Source organism: Phodopus roborovskii, unplaced genomic scaffold, assembly GCF_943737965.1.
Source record: "Phodopus roborovskii unplaced genomic scaffold, PHOROB, whole genome shotgun sequence".
Classification (NCBI taxonomy): Eukaryota; Metazoa; Chordata; class Mammalia; order Rodentia; family Cricetidae; genus Phodopus; species Phodopus roborovskii.
Genome location: NW_026126599.1, coordinates 6874435 through 6891285, shown reverse-complemented (window position 1 = coordinate 6891285; position 16851 = coordinate 6874435). Strand labels below are relative to the sequence as shown.

General features: G+C 47.9%; 1 protein-coding gene across 4 annotated transcripts in view; it reads left to right on the top strand.

Moving 5' to 3' along the window:
* Smurf1 (SMAD specific E3 ubiquitin protein ligase 1) overlaps positions 1 to 16851 on the top strand; it is an 85310-nt gene that overhangs the window by 63220 nt on the left and 5239 nt on the right. For 2 of the 4 annotated variants that reach the window (XM_051205455.1, XM_051205454.1), the window contains exons 6-17: positions 1053 to 1128; positions 2648 to 2889; positions 4812 to 4896; positions 5178 to 5255; positions 6058 to 6204; positions 7977 to 8175; positions 9778 to 9881; positions 12187 to 12301; positions 13714 to 13892; positions 14761 to 14898; positions 15838 to 15958; positions 16596 to 16797. In XM_051205455.1, coding sequence (XP_051061412.1) covers positions 1053 to 1128; positions 2648 to 2889; positions 4812 to 4896; positions 5178 to 5255; positions 6058 to 6204; positions 7977 to 8175; positions 9778 to 9881; positions 12187 to 12301; positions 13714 to 13892; positions 14761 to 14898; positions 15838 to 15958; positions 16596 to 16797 — 1686 coding nt within the window. The remainder of the gene's footprint in view (positions 1 to 1052; positions 1129 to 2647; positions 2890 to 4811; positions 4897 to 5177; positions 5256 to 6057; positions 6205 to 7976; positions 8176 to 9777; positions 9882 to 12186; positions 12302 to 13713; positions 13893 to 14760; positions 14899 to 15837; positions 15959 to 16595; positions 16798 to 16851) is intronic. The other 2 variants (XM_051205457.1, XM_051205456.1) reach the window with 1 other exon arrangement.

Below are 16851 nucleotides of genomic sequence, written 5' to 3'. Positions count from 1 at the left end.
ACAAGCCTTTCCTTTCATGTGGTTTTCATTCTTTTCTCTGGTTCCCTTCATCCTGTCATTGAAACTGAGTTCATGTGACTCCAGTGGAGATGGAGGTTGTGATTTATAAGTGTCGTGCCAGTCACCACAAGAGTGGACAGTTGCCGTTTATAAGAGCTGAGGCCACATGTTGAAGAGCTGAGTTGGGATGGCCACATGTGCAAGAGCTGGAACATGTGATCTCTGGGAAGCCCCATCCTATATGGCAAAAGCGACCATGATGTGTGACAAATCCAAGAAATGTGATTGATAGTCAAAGGATTCCATTCTGTGGAGAGAAAGATTAAAATGTGCTTACAGTGTTGACTGGAGGCATTCCTATGAAGTGATCTCTGAGTTGCCCATCCCTTGCCCACCCTGTTCTTGGCAGTGTGTTAGGGGAAAGCACATGCTAGCCGTGTGTATTGATTGACTGCATGGACTCGGCGGAGCAGCATCCAGGCTGAGTCACTCTGCAGCTCCAGATGTGTCAGGTCCCAAGACAGTGAGCAGTGCATCCACCCTGGCAACAACTTAGTGATAACGCTCTCACACACGCACTCCCACCTGGAGTCTCTTCTTTCCTCTGCGAGGGATGTGTCACATGACTGAAAACTTAGGAGTAAAACCACTTTTTTGTCACGTCATGCCAGTGAGGCCAGACAGGAATGTTTCTTTAGATTGAGCTAGACTGTGGGCACTGAAGGTGTCCTTTGTACCTCCACTAACCCTAACCCAGGTCTTCTTAAGACGGAGGCTAACGGAATGGGATTACACACTGTGTTCTGTAGCTGTATGGGGGGTGGGGGAGCCTCAGCAGCTTTTCTGCTCTCTGCTTTCAAGGACTGTGTGTGAGGTGTGCAGCTATTGGCCCGAGATGCTTCACACTGAAAGAAAGCCTCAGGGTGTGTGTGTGTGTATGTGTGAACTCACTTTTTATGATACTGGATGTACATTATAGCGTGTCAGTGGCTCACTGTGTGGCAGAGTGTAGAGCAGCCCTTGGTTCTAATGTAAACTCTTTTGTGTTGTAGTCAGTTTACAGACCCGAGACAGAATAGGCAGTGGAGGGTCGGTGGTGGACTGCAGAGGACTGCTAGAAAATGAAGGGTACGTATGCTAACCATGATGGCAGCCTTGTTCTTTTTCCCCATAGGAAGGGACCTTTGAACCTTACACTGCTGTAGAGGATAAAACTGTTCCAGACTACTAGTTTATGAAGGAAGGTGTAATTATCCCAGGGATTAGACCCCCCCCCCCCAAAAAAAAAAAGACTTAGGAAATAAGTCAGGGAAGTTAGTACACCTGGAGTATCATCACTAAGGGGACAGAGGCAGGAAGATCCTGAGTTCTAGGCCAGCCTGAGCTATTAAAACAAAACAAAACAAGAAACAGCCACTAAAAGCCATATGGGACGCAATTCCTGTGTGTGCATGTGTTTGTATAGGCTAGCAGTCAACCTTGATGTCATTCCCTTTGAGCCATCCACCTTGGATTTTTTTTTTTTTTAAGATTTATTTACTTTATATGTGTTGGTGTCTTGCCTGCATGTATGTTCTGTGTAAGGGTGTTGGATCCCCTGTAACTGGAATTACAGGCAGTTGTGAGCTGCCATGTGGGTTCTGGAAATTGAACCTGAGTCTTCTGGAAGAGCAGTCAGTCAGTGCTCTTAACTGCTGAGCCATCTCTCCAGCCCCCACCTTAGATTTTTGAGACAAGGTATTTCACTGACTTGGGACTTACCAGTTAGCCTAGGCTCGCCAACCAGTGAGCCTCAGGGATACACCGGTCTCCTCCCCTATGCTGGGATTACATGCATACACTAGCACACTAGCTGGGCTTTGAACTCAGGTCCTCATGCTTACAGAGTGCGCACTCTACCCACTGAGCCATCTCCCCAAGCCCTGGACTTTGTTTCCATCATGATTTATAAGACAAAGTAATTTGAACATTGGCTCATGTTTGATTTTTTTTTTCCCCACCAAAATGAATGTTCCTTTGTTCAGCTGCAATAATGGAGAAGTCCTTTAAAAAAAAGTAGTCCATGCCAAAACATGTACAGATAGAATAGTAAAATGTAGGGATTGGACTGGCAGTAGCCCGGTTGTGGAGAGGGCGGAGCAGCCTGCCGACACACTGTAACTGGCTGCTGGTTTCGGGAATAAGCCCAATTTCTCACCTTTCAATATAAGAGGGTTTTAAAAAAAGTATTCGATCATAAGGGGAAGTGACTTATTAAGGCAAATTGTTTTTGAAACTGCTGTGGGTGGGCAAAAAATGTTTATAAAGCACTTAGAGCCATAGTATTTTATGTAACAAAAAAATTGAGTGTTTGGATTAAATCAAGAAAAGTGAAATGTCACAATGTCACCAGTACCTTCTGTTGCACCTCCCCTCACTTAGAGCTGTAGCCTCGAGTGGCCTTGGTAGTCTACATTGGGGTTCCTCTGACTTCTCGTTCTACTTGAGTCTTTCTCTCTCATCGGACACCCTAAATACCATGAAACTTAGCGTTGGGAACACTGTCATTGTTAAAGGGACATAGAACAAATGCATGTACGATTTGAGTATGTGAGTCTTGTGACCCTTCCTTGATGTTCCCATACCTGCTCCGCCCTGTCCCTTCCAGAACAGTGTATGAAGACTCAGGCCCCGGAAGGCCGCTCAGCTGCCTCATGGAGGAACCTGCCCCATATACAGATGGTACCGGTGCAGCTGCGGGAGGTGGGAACTGCAGGTTTGTGGGGTCTCCAAGCCAAGATCAGAGACTCCAGGTACAGCGACTCCGAAATCCCGAGGTTCGAGGGTCCCTACAAACGCCCCAGAACCGACCACATGGCCACCAGTCACCAGAGCTGCCTGAAGGCTATGGTGAGTGTCTTAAACACCGCAACTAAGAGTGGTTGGGGAGGAAAGGGTTTATTTAGGCTGTAGTCTGTCACTGAGGGGAGGGCAAGAGCTGACACAGACCTAGAGGAATGACTCCTTGCTCCACATGGCTTGGCAGCCAGCATTCTTTCTCTTTTTTTAAATTAATTAGCCGAGCATTGGTGGTGCTTGGCAGAGGCTGGGGATGGGGGTGGGATGGGGTGGGGTGTCTGTGAGTTCGAGGCCAGTCTAGTCTACAAAATGAGTTTCAAGACAACTAGGACTGTTACACAGAAAAACCGTGTCTCGAGAAACAAACAATAATTAGCTAGGCAGTGGTGGCTCATGTCTTTAATCCCAGCACTCAGGAGGTAGAGGCAGGCTGGCTGATCTCTGTGAGTTCAAGGTCAGCCTGGTCTACAGAGCAAGTTCCAGGACAGACTCCAAAACTACAGAGAAACCCTGTCTTGAAAAACCAAATAAATAAATAAACAAATAATTCATTAATTAACTTTACATCCTGACAGAAGTTTCCCCTCCCTCCTCTCTTCCCAGTCCCTCCCACCCCCACACACCCCACACTCTCACACAAAGCTCCAGAAAACCAACTCACAGGGGCTCATAGAGACTGAACTGCCATCCACGGAGCCTGCATGGGTCTGACCTAGGCCCTCTGTTCATGTTACAGTTGTATAACTTTGTCTTCTTGTGGGACTCTTAAAAGGGGAGCAGGGGCTGGCTGTCTTTGACTCTGTTGCCTGCTTTTGGGACCATTTCCTCTTACTGGGTCGTCTTGTCTTAATAGGAGAGCAAGTGCCATATCAAGGTACCTGCTATTTTGATATGCCATGGCTGGTTGTTTCTGTTTTTGAGACAGGGTTTCACTATGAAGTCCTGGCTGGCTTGGAACTCACTTTGTAGACCAGCCTGGCCTTGAACTCAGAAATGCACCTATTCTTTCTCCTGAGTGCTGGGATTGCAGACACATGCCACCATGCATGTTTTACTCTGCTTTCTTATATCATGGAGAACCACCTACCCAGTGGGCTGGGCCCTCCCACATTAATCACTATTCAAGAAAATGCTCCCAGAGACTTGCATACAGGCCAATATGATTCAGTTAAGATTTTCTTTTCCCAAATAACTCTAGCTTCTATCAAGTTGACAGAAAACTAGCCAGGACAGTGAGGAATTCACCCTTGTGTCGCTACAGAATCGGCCCTTGTCCTGAGAGCCTGTGTTGTCAAACTTTTAAAGTGCCCTATGCTCACCTGCTAATGGCCCGTCTGTGCCTCCCATGGCCATGACATTGGATGACTGTGGCCACATACGGATGGGAAACTTGGAATGATTTCTCCCTGTGTAGAGGCCACCTGGAAATGCTAGCTATGGAGATATCAGAGAGACAACATTGTGAAGCAAGAAGGGGTGGGAAGAGCAGAGCCATGTGGCTGTAGTGCAGAGAAGGACCAGGAAGGATGTTGGGCACATCATCAGATTACCCAGATGAAAGCATCTTAGGAGAGAGATGGTGGAGATGAAGGTCGTGTCTACAGCAGAAGTGGGTGGAAGCATCAACCCCAGGGTGGCTCAGTGAGAAAGATTCTACCCAAACGTGCAGACAGTAGACTTGAGGGAGCCAGCCATAGCCCTGTAATTCTTTACTCTGTGATCATAAAACGTGTTGAAAGAAGTGGGTACAGTGGTGCACACCTGCAGTCTCATCGCTGAGGATTGCCACAGAGGCAGGAGAACCATGAGTTCAATGACGGTTTGGGCTACATCGTAATACCTGTGTCAAAACTAACACACACACACACACACACACACACACACACACACTAAAAGCTTAAGAGTCTGGAAATAGAATTAGAGTGGGGAACTATGGAACTGAATTTACTCTCTCAAATTCCTTTCTCATGCAGAGCAAAGGACAACAGTACAGGGACAAGTTTACTTTTTGCACACGCAGACTGGAGTCAGCACGTGGCACGACCCCAGGATCCCCAGGTAGGCCTCACAGGCTTGAAGAGCCAGCCCCTCTCATGGAAGCTAGCAGTGCCATGTGAAGGGAGATGGAGGCTGGGACTTGCTGGGCAGGGGCATGTGTGGGGGAGCATGGAACCATGGTGGGCTTTGATCACCATTGAAGTTGGTCACGTGGCCATCTCCTATGAGCGCTCTCTACTTTTTGTAAATGCATAAAATTTTCCTTGATACAAAGTTAAACAGGAAAGATAAAGACTCTGTTACCCTTTCTCTCTTCTACTTTACTGCCCCTCTTGCCTCAGTCCCTTGGGGACCATTCCGGGGGGAGATGAAGCTTTTCTATACGAATTCCTTCTACAAGGCCATACATCCGAGCCCAGGTCAGAGAGACCCCCGCCCCACCCTGTGCCAGAGTTAAGTTTCTTTCTTTCTTTGCTATTTTCCTCTTCTGTTTCCCTTTTTACAGTAGCATTACTACCTAAGAGACCTTGGGCAATGCTCATTTCCTTTTTATTCACGATTTGTTCCCCAAGAACCAGCTTCCTATCTTTGGTGTTGAATTTACTATTCAGAGGCTGTCATTTGCCTGGGAATATTTCCTGTAAATGACTGCCTCTCGGTATGCATTGTCAGAAATGACAGGCGTCTGTGTTAATCCCTAAGGTGTCTTGATCAGGTATGCTTGTCCCTTCTGACTAGATCACAGTGAGGTTATCAAGGTGCCAAAGTGAGAGCACTTGCTGATCATGGGGTTGCCTTGTTGTGGGCCACCATGCCATTGAGTGCATGCTCTGTGTTCTTCCCAGAGTGTGGGGCCCTCAGGAACTTCTCAGTGGAGGAATCTGCTACACCAAGCATCTGCTTTGAGTAGTGACTTCCAAGAGCTTCCTAATGGGAGCCAGGCGCTTCCTGCTAGTGTGCCCTCTGTTGTGTGAGGAGAGCTGTTCCTGGGGTAGCCCCACTCCCTTTGGTGGGCACGAACACTTGAGAGGTCTTCTCTTACTGTCAGGTGATGCTGCCATTTGTAGGTCAGAGGTTTAGACTTACTGGGGTTGGCACGAGTAGCAGTGTGACAGGGACATGGGTACCTTGCTAGGAGACCTCTGTGGCTGCTGGCACTCAAGTTGGTCTGCTTCTTGGTTCTCAGTGGGATAAAGCTCTCTATACGTTCCGTTTTGCTAGAGACCTTAACAGTGTGAACTGTGATGAACTTGGGCCGCTGCCTCCAGGCTGGGAAGTCAGAAGTACAGTGTCGGGAAGAATCTATTTTGTAGATCACAATAATAGGACAACCCAGTTTACAGACCCACGGCTTCACCACATCATGAAGTAAGACCTTAACATCTTTGCTGGCCTCTACTTTATAATTGGATGCTTCCTTGTTTGAGTGAGTGAGTGTGTGTGTGTATGTGTGTGTGTGTGTGTGTGTGAGAGAGAGAGAGAGAGAGAGAGAGAGAGAGAGAGAGAGAGAGAGAGAGCAAGTGCTCAACAGTGGTGTGGTGTTTGCAGAGGTTCTAGGTCAGTGTTGAGTTCTCCCTCTATCATTCTCCAATTTTTGAGCAGAGTGACCCATAACTCATCTTTTTGACTTGTCTAGCTGGCTAGCAAGTTCCAAGGATCTGCTTGGCTCCACCCCCAGCAGTAGAGTGACAGATAAGCACACCTGGGTTTTTACTTGGGATCTGGGGATCTGAACTCATATCCTCAGGCTTGCAAAGCAAAAACTTGACTCGATGAGCCATTCCCTCAGGCCCACACCAATACTTAATGTATCTACTGCAGTGTTTGCTTGACAGTGGGCATAAGCCAAGTAAGGTGGGTAATTGATGGACGGTGACACAATTTAAACCCTGAGATTAGCGTGGCTGTTACTAAGGCTCCCATTGTTGCACCCTTTTCCTACAAGAATCCTATATGAAGGTCACTGCGGTGATGGCAGGAAGAGGCTCTCCAGCGAAACTTGGACAGCACATCTTATAAAGGCCTGATGGTGGTGGTGTTGCTTGGGGGCTATTCCTGTGCCTTGGAAATGGATTTGATCTTTTGTGCCACATACAGACACAGCTTTACACAGAGCTCTGCAGTGTGGCTCATGTGAGTGGTAAAACTTGAATAAAGCAAATGTCACAACGCCCCTACTGGCTCTAGTCCCGCCACTCATCTTTGTTCTTAGTTGACAGGGCTGGGAATCTTGATCAAAAATGGGGGTGGATGCCACACGTTGTCTGCTCTTTACTTCTGGTCTGGCTTCCAGTGATCCCATCACAGACCCCCGCCAGCTTCATTTCATCCTGCCAGCTGGTATCAATGGCACGTATAGATAGATGCACGACACTCAGACAATTTCTGTTGTAATTTTCTCTAATAATGTAGCAGACTATATTAGTCAGGGTTCTTTAGAGGAACAAAACTTACTCTGTGTGTGTGTGCGTGTGCGTGTGTGCACACGCACACACGCACATGTGATTTATTACAATGACTTGTAGGCTGTGGTCCAGCTAGTCCAACAATGGCTGCCTATGAATGGAAGGTCTAAGAATCCAGTAGCTGTTCAGTCCACAAGGCTGGGTGTCTCATCTGGTCTTCAGTATACACTGGAATCTCAAAGATGGAGGCTTTAATGCCGGTGAAGGGATGACTGTGTTAGTGAGAGCCAGTGCAAGCAGGCGAAGAGAGAGCAAGCTTCCTTTAGGCTGCCAGGAGGAGGTGTGGCCCAGATTAAAGGTGGAGCTTCCCTCCTCAAAAATCCGGATTAGAAGTGGGTCCTCCCACTTCAAGTGATTTCCTTAAAAATAAAAGAAAAAAAGGAAGGAAGGAAAAGAAACACACTCACAGATGTGCCCAGCTATTTGGGTTTTAGTACATTCCAAGTGTGGTCAGGTTGAGAATCAAGAAATGACTGCTTGGAGCTTGGAACTGGAGTATCTATCTCCTTTATTGTACCCAGACCTGTGTTGGGCTGATGCCGGCTCTCAGGAGTTGTCACTCATCAGAGCAGGCCTGCCGTCAGAAGAGCCTTCTGGGTCTCCTGAGTCCATGCTGGTCTGGCCTGCAGCTCTCTGGCCTGTCCAGTGATGTCAGGCTGTCTCTCTTCTTTGCAGTCACCAGTGCCAACTCAAGGAGCCCAGCCAGCCGCTGCAGCTGCCCAGCGAGGGCTCCATGGAGGATGAGGAGCTTCCTGCCCAGAGATACGAGAGAGATTTAGTTCAGAAGCTCAAAGTTCTCAGGCATGAACTCTCTCTTCAGCAGCCCCAAGCAGGTCATTGTCGAATAGAAGTTTCCAGAGAAGAAATATTTGAGGTAAAGAATTACGTCTTGTTAAATCATGTAGCACCTTGGAGAAACAAGCAGGGAGGCTTGTGTTAAATAAGTTGCACCATCTCAGTGGACTCTGCTTTCTGCTTAGTACTGATTTGTTCCTGTTTAGCTTTTATTGTAACAGGATGTAGTAACACATGCTTTTTATCCCAGTACTAGGGAGGCAAAGGCAGGGGGGATCTCTGTGAGTTTGAGGCCGGTCTGGTCTACACAGTGAGAACCTGTCTCAGAAAGGATTTTTTTCATTGCGGATATTCATACAGTGTCCTGTTACAGGAGGACATTTTCACACTTTTCGCCACACCACTCTCTCCCAGCCTCTGCCCTCTGCTGTCTTGGCCTCCCACAGTCTTCTTGTTCCCCTTAATACTTCACAGATATGTATATGATTTTATGTATCTATGAAATCGAGGAATCTTGTATATGAGAGAAAACGTGATATTTCTCTAAGACAGGTTTAATTTCCTTACTATCATTGCTTCCAGTTGCTCTTACTTTTCTGCAAATGACATAACTTCATTCTACAGATAAAAATTTTCCAGTGTCTATACATAGCACACAGTCTTTATCCAGTCCCCTGTTGTTGGACACCTAGGTTGGCTTCATAGCTTAGCTGTTGTGAATAAGCAGTGATGACTTATTATGTAACCCTTCGCATTCAGAGATCTGACATTCATGCACAGCACACTGTCAATCAAGCCATGGTTGGTTGAGAGACCTCCAGACTGACTGACTTCCATGGTTCCTGGACCAGTTTGCACTTCCACATTCTTAGCAGCATTTATTTGTGTTCTTGATGTCTACCACTCCGAGGGCAGAAATGGACTCCCCGTGCAGTTTTTCTGAGTTCTCTGTATAGTGCATATATGAACCCTTCAAAATTAGTATAGCTAGCAAAGATCCTCCCCTCCCAAGAGATCAGTTTTACTGTTTAGTGAGATGCAGGTTTGTCGGGACCAAGGTTCGTGCTGAGTAGAATTGCGTTTCTGTTTCCGACAAGTTTTAAGTGCTCAGGGGCTTCTGGGGGGGAGAACACAGAGCTGTGCAGGATCTGGTTGCTCAGCTGGCCCTGAGCAGATGTAGGTCATTTCTCAGCCTGGGTGTTCTCATACCCACTCACTCCTTCCAGGGTTTCAGCTAGCGCACTTCCTTCTCAGAGACAAGGCATGGCCATTCGGCCCTGGATTTGTCTCTAGGAACAGGTTCTGGCCCCTACTAGTTCCTGGCAGTCAAAATACTACGTGGTTAGGGCCTTTTCTGAAAGAAAAGACAGGTCATGAGGTAAAAATCTTAGCTTTGATTGGGCTTCACCTGCCCACATATGTGGAAACACTTGGCAGAAATTACTACCCAAGGAAGTTTGCCAGTTAAGGAAACTTGGTGAGAGCTTATCTCATAATGCAAAAGTAAACAAGGACCAGGGATATTGTTTAGTGGTAGATCACCTGCCTAGAATCCCCCAGTGAGGGGCTGGTGTGTGGCTCAGTTGCAAACTTGTCTAGTGTATTGCAGTATCCTGGGTTTTCTCCCTAGTGTGCCCCCCCTCCTTATTTTTCTTTGTGAACCCATGGCTTTGATGTGTAGGAGTCATATCGCCAGATCATGAAGATGCGGCCGAAGGACCTCAAGAAGCGCCTGATGGTGAAGTTCCGGGGGGAGGAAGGTCTGGACTATGGTGGAGTGGCACGGTGAGCTCATTTATCCCTCTTCCTCACATGAGACTTCTTAGGTCATTGTCACGGCACTTCCCAAGTGCCACAGTGGAGCATGCCTGCTGCACTGCCAGCATCCCCATGGGACACTCAGGCTTCTCCTCTGCTGACTTGAGCTGCTGATGTCACCCGTTAGAAGATTTATGATTGTCACTTCATTTACTTGGCATAGTCAGGATTACACTTCGATGCACACTCCCTCTTCAGCTCATGTGTCTGAACACAGAACTCCAAGGTCCTCTCCTGAACTTAACATGGAGACAGCCTGGCTTTTCTCACTGCAGCATCGGGGGTGGGACACGTGTGTAAATTGTGCTTGTATGAGGGCAGTTTTAAAAGGTGCTGGCAATCTGATCATTTAAAAAGAATAATGAAAAGCCTCTTTTTCCTGCCCAGCCCCTTTTTACTTTTGAGTCAAGGGCTTCTCAACTGTTAGTTCCAGATGCCTCCATGTGGTCAGGTTCAGGCTGCTACCTTCTGGTTTAGGGATCTGGTCACAGACATGGACTCTGGGCAGCAAGGAGAAGGCTTAACTTCTGCTCTACTATTGGGCTGTCTTCAGTTTTCCATGTCTGCCACTCAAGCTCCTCTGAAATGCTTTTCTTTTTAAAGGCTTAATTCACTTTATGTGACACTGTTTTGCTTGTATGTGTGTCTAAGCACCATGGCATGCAGTATGACACAAGCCAGAAGAGGGCATCAGATTCCCCTGGTACTGGAGTTACAGATGGTTGTGAGGCCTCTAGAGCTGGAAATCAAACCCAGGTCCCCCGCAAGAGCAGTCAGTGCTCTTAACCACTGAGCTCTCTCAGCACCCTACTCTTACAGAATACTATTTGGCCCTTTAGAATTTACTTGTCTATGGATTCTTCCCCCACCCTTCCCTCTCTATTCCTCCTTCCTTTTCATTCCTATATCCCAGAATTCCATACATATTATAGACCAGTCTTGAACCTAAGGCAATTCTCCTGCCTCAGCCTCTTGAGTGCTATAATCACAGGTGTGAACTACCACACCTGGCTTCTTTTTAAAACCAGGCTTGTCTTCCTTGTCCCCATAAACTTGAAAATCACCGGGACAACACTTGGCAGCCATCTCCTTGGAGACCTGCCTGCTCCTTCTGTGATTCTCCAGCCTGAGTGTTGCATGAGCAGCCTCTGCTGTATGATCCCAGCCACTTCTCTCTTGGCTTCTGCCTGTGGATCAGTTGTGTGACTATGAGTTTCCATTTGTCTGTGTCCCCTGACAGTAGCTACACTTGGTGAGAAACTTTGTTTGGTTCATGGCCAGATCCGCAGTTCTAGAAAGGCCCTGTAAACACCTGCTGTGCACAGGAGTGTAGTGCAAATTCTGATTAGTCTCAAAAATAAAACCCAGAGTCAGCTATTAGGCCGTGAAAGCTGAAAGGTCACAGCAGTGAAGTAGCCAGCCACTAGATTTTTGCGGGGTGTCTGCAGGACTGAACCCATCCCACAGTAGGGTGCCTTGCAGCTCCACCACCGCCTTGACTTGGTTTCCAGTGGAAGTGGTTATTGTGTTTGGCTGCTTTGGGTTTGGGATTTTTTATTTTAAAGAGTAAAGTGATCCAAGCATTAAAGGAATTTAGAAAATAAGTTGGCCAATATGTTGGTTGAGAAATCCCTCCAGATTTCTAAAACTCTTAGCATTCTCTAATGTTTTTAGATTCGTCTAGTTTTTTTACATTACATAAGTGCTGCGGATATGGTTCCAGCTGTAAAGTGTTTGCCCTGAAAGCAGGAGGCTCTGAGCTCAAGCCTTGGAACCTATGGAAAAGCCCAGCACAGTGGCTGGGGCAGCAGAGACAGGAGCGACCTGGGGCAACTGAGGAAGACAGCTGAGGTCGACCTCTACCCTTCACATGAACACGTACACATGTGCACACAAGTAAAACATTAAAAAGGAAGGTGGTCCGTGTGTGGTCTAAATGAAGAATTGAGCAGGAAATGAAAAGGGCAGAGTTGTTCATGAAGTTTCCGCTTCCCTAAAGCTTGAGCTGTTCCCTTCTGTGAAACCCTTTACTATAGCCTTTACTATAGCGCTTCCTGTCCCTGCAGAGGACCTTACCTTGGTTCCTAGCATCACATGGCAGTTCATAACCTCCTGTAACCAGCTCCAGGGATCTGATGCCCTCTTCAGGCCTCCTTGGGCACAGCATTGTAGGCACGTGGCATATACATTTACACATACCTTTAAAAGTCTGGAAAATGATATATTAGCTGAAATGAAACACACATGTGAGTCGTGTTGTTTTTGTTCCCAGGGAGTGGCTGTATTTGTTGTGCCATGAAATGTTGAATCCATATTATGGACTCTTCCAGTATTCCACGGACAATATTTACACACTGCAAATCAACCCAGATTCTTCCGTCAACCCTGTGAGTGTTCCCAATGGAGATTTTAGGAATCTAGCTGGAGTTTTTGAGGCAAATCTGGTTTCCACCAGTCCCTGGTAACTTGGAGATGATGCTGAGGAGGGTTCGGGGCAGGGGTGGGAGCGTCAATTTGCAGAACCTGGTTCCAACCTGGATTTCAGCCAATCCTAGAATGGGCCTGCTATGTAGACAGAGGGCTGTGGCTCTGAGCTGCTCTGGGCCACAGCATGTTATGTTATCTTTTTTTTGGGGGGGGGTTGTTTTGGTGACAAATCTTGTGTTTTTATTTTTGATGTCATCTTAAGAGCTAGGTTACCAAGTCCATACCCTGATCAAAATTGGAAAAGTTCCATAATTAGCTCTTTAGGCCACAAATGTGAATACTCAGCATGTGGTGTATGAGACACATCCATGGGTGGGTTTAAGACCATGGTGGATTTCTGTGGGATTACATCCAGTATCACAAGGCCACAAAATTGGAATTAGGGACTCACTTTAGTAGGGAATTCCAATACAAATAAACCTGTGGCTGGGAAGATGGCTCATCCACACAAACTAAAGACCTGTTCAGACTGCAGATTCCACCAGGACGCCAATTGTGGCTGGGGGTGGTGGCGTAAGCCTTTAATCCCAGCACTTACTGGGGGAGGCAGAGGCAGGCAGAGCTCTGTGAGTTCAAGACCAGCCTGATCTACAAGAGCTAATTCCAGGACAGCCAAGGCTATGTAAAGAGACCCTGTGTCATAAAAAACCAAGCAAACTCCCTCCCCCAAAAAAGCTAGGTATGGAGTGGGTGCTGTGAGGAGGTGGAGATGGGTGATCCCTGGAACTTGATGGCTGGCCAGCCTGATTTATAAGATCCAGGCTCCATGAGAGATCCTGGTTCAAAATACAGTGGACAGCACTTGAGGAATGAAGGTGACCTTGGATTTTGATGCACACACCTCCACATGTACACACACAACGTGAATGAACTTTCAACCAGACCCTTCTGTTTAGTAACCAGAACCTCTTCAGTTGAGGAAGAGAGACAGCACTGTCAATTGTGGGGAAGTCTCCACATTGTCACTTTATCTCAGGCTGAGTTCTTAGGATGAGACCACACACACACACACACACACACACGCACGCACGCACACACACACGGCTAGGGTACAGTGATACATACCTGCATCCCAGTACTCTGGAGGCTGAGGCAGGAGGATTGCCAGTTCCAATCCCACCCGAGTTAGAAGTGAGTCTCAAAACAAGAGAAATGCCCTGTAAACATGAAGCTAAATGGCAGCGGTATCCTGCCTGGCCACAGTGGGTGATGGGCAGCTGAGTATACACTGTTACTTCCAGAGGCCTGGGAACCGTGCCCATGCCCTCAGTTCATCCTCTAATGACTTGCTGTTCTCTGGTGCCCCCTACAGGACCATCTGTCTTACTTCCACTTTGTGGGTCGCATCATGGGTCTGGCTGTGTTCCATGGACACTACATAAATGGGGGCTTCACAGTTCCATTCTACAAGCAGCTCCTGGGAAAACCCATCCAGCTGTCAGATCTGGAGTCGGTGGACCCAGAACTGCATAAGAGTTTGGTGTGGATTTTGTAAGTGTCAACATCCTGCACCAGCTCCTGGTGTGTTTGTTGTGTGTGCACATGCTTTGGGTGAATAGGTGTGAAACTAGATGAGAGTAACAAAGCTTAACTATAACAACCACCAGCACTGGATTGCAATTACAATTAACAAAACAGATCTAACAGAATCTTTTAACTGACTTATATTCTTAATGATGCTTAGCAGGTTTCTTTTCACAAGCTGTTTTTGTTTTTTTAAATTAAGGTTTGATTACAAATGCCAGTAACCTTCTTGGTGTGTGTGAGTGGGAGGGAGTGAGGGAGGTGAGCATCCCCAGTTTCTCAGGTGATTTGTAGCAGGCAAGAAAAAGTATCAAGATAATATGAGTGTTTACCTTCGCTTTAGAGTTAATGAGGATGGAAGGCCAGCCCTAGACAGGCCAGGGAAGCTGCTGTGTGGTGTCTGGCCTGGGACCTCCTTCCCTGGCTTGGCATGCTCCACCATGAAGGGCTTGGGGGTGGGGGCTTCCTGTGGGGAATCTGTCTTTCCCATTGTCGTGAAGTAGGGCAGATAAAGTCAGTCTGACATTTCAAGGGATTTTGTGTGTGTGTGGGGGGGGGGGCAGAGGCCTTTGAAAGACTACACTGAGGAGGGAGAACCCTCATTTCACTGCCTTAGTCCTTTGGACTCTGCTGCCTCTTCACAGGCTTCCTCTTCCCAGAGCAATCAGGCCTCGTGTCCCATGGTGTCACAGGATGAGAGTAACCCCCACTCTCCCCCACCATGAATGAAAATCATAAAGACAGGGACAGAATGTGAGCCGTGTCTGCCAGTGTCCAGCACAGCCCCCTAGAACTCTCTGACGTGGGCCTAACCAGCCTTTGCCTGTGTCCACAGAGAGAATGACATCACGCCAGTGCTGGACCATACCTTCTGCGTGGAGCACAATGCTTTTGGGCGGATCCTTCAGCATGAACTGAAACCCAATGGCAGGAATGTGCCTGTAACTGAGGAAAACAAGAAGGAATATGTCCGGTAAAATGCAGGGCTAGCTTCAGTGGTAGCCCAGAGTGAGCAGAAGGTGTGGTCAGGGTTACCCATAGTAGGAGACTCCATGTGACAGCTCAGCCTCCCGATGTAGAGGTGGCAAGCCAGGGTCAGCAGTGGCTGCCAGTGTGTCCCAAGGAGTCCATTCTAGCATCCCAATTCCAACCCGAGGGAGTTATGTGCGCTGGCGATTGTGTCACACTGTCACACAGGCTGTGCAGACCCTCTGAAATCTCAGGAGTTCAGCAGGTCTCACTAAGTCCTCTTGCCTTTATAGTAGAAAACCAGAACTGGTTCACCTGTACCTTGTTAGAAAGGCCGGAGTAGCATGGTGTGTGGTACAGACCTGTAAGTCCAGCACTTGGGAGGCAGACATAGGAGTAGTTCTAGACCATTCTGAGCAACACTGAATTCAGTCCCTTTCTCCAGGGGGGTGGGGAGAGGAGGGGAGGGGAGGACAGAAGAGCCAGGTGGGATGGATGGCACAGACCTTAACGCTGACAGTAAGAGTTCCAGGCCATCGAGCTTAGGACAGCCTAGGCTCCATGAAACCCTGTCTCAAAAAGATGACATGAGGTGCTGGCGTGCTGATTGGGTGGTGAAGAGCACTGGCTGCTCCTCTAGAGGGCCAGCACCCACATGGTGGCTCACAGCGGTCTGTAGCCAGTTTGAGAGAATCTAGCATCCTCTCCCGCCTCCATTGGCAGCAGGCACACACATGATGCAGATATGCAGGGAGAACACACGTACACTTAAAATAATAATAGTAATTAAAGATAAGGCCAGACAGACAAAGCTACCAGGGAGGTGGCTGACACCCACTCGGCAGGTTCCATATTAACTTCATACTTGATGTATTGTCACATTGTGGGGACAGTGCTCATGGCCTCTCCACAGTCGCTTACAGTGTGTGGCTTTTCCTTTCAGGCTGTATGTAAACTGGAGGTTTATGAGAGGAATTGAAGCCCAGTTCTTAGCGCTTCAGAAAGGGTTTAATGAACTCATTCCCCAACACTTACTGAAGCCCTTTGACCAGAAGGAACTGGAGGTAAGTGCTAGGCACCCTGGGCCCTCTAGACAGTGAGGCCACTGGCAACCTGTGTGTGTGTGTGTGTGTGCAGTGGGCTTAGTGCTGGAGACAGGTGCTCTGGCTTGTCACACACTGGGTGGTGTCTGTGCCTTGGGTTTTTAGGATCTCTAGCCTTTGCAGCAGGTCTCTCTCAGTCCAGTTCTCTGCTCTCCAGTCTGGCTATTAATAGACTAAGAGCATGTCATTGTTGGGGACTTGGACAGTAGTGACTCATTCATCCCTTGCCAGCTCTGCCTGGTGCCAAGTGGCCTGAGCCTTCCAGCTTGTTCTCATAGCCATTTGCCTACCAAGAGACTATGAGCTTTGCAATGGAACATCTCTGTGAGGCCATGAGTTTAGAATGAGCATCTGCCATGTCCCCCTTGTTCTCCACATGGCCTGTTGAGTTCTCGCCTTGTCAGCCATTCCCAGTTACTCTTCCCTGGTTCCGAGCAAACTCACCCCGAGGTTGTGGGGTATCAGCCCACTGGTAGCTGCAGCAGTTGAAACCCAGTGATGGCTGTTTGGCTTGGGAGTTGCATGGTCACTGCCGAGTCTTGGGTGGTGGTGTCTTAGGCCTCTGAGAGTTAACATCCAGCCTGATGCCCTTCCCCAGCTGATAATAGGTGGGCTGGATAAGATAGACCTGAATGACTGGAAGTCCAACACGCGCCTGAAGCATTGTGTGGCTGACAGCAACATCGTGAGGTGGTTCTGGCAGGCGGTGGAGACCTTCGATGAGGAGAGGAGGGCCAGACTCCTGCAGTTCGTGACCGGATCCACACGAGTTCCTCTCCAAGGCTTCAAGGCTCTGCAAGGTGACTGATGGTGGAGTTAGGGTCATTCCCCCAGGTGTTTAACTACCATGTTCT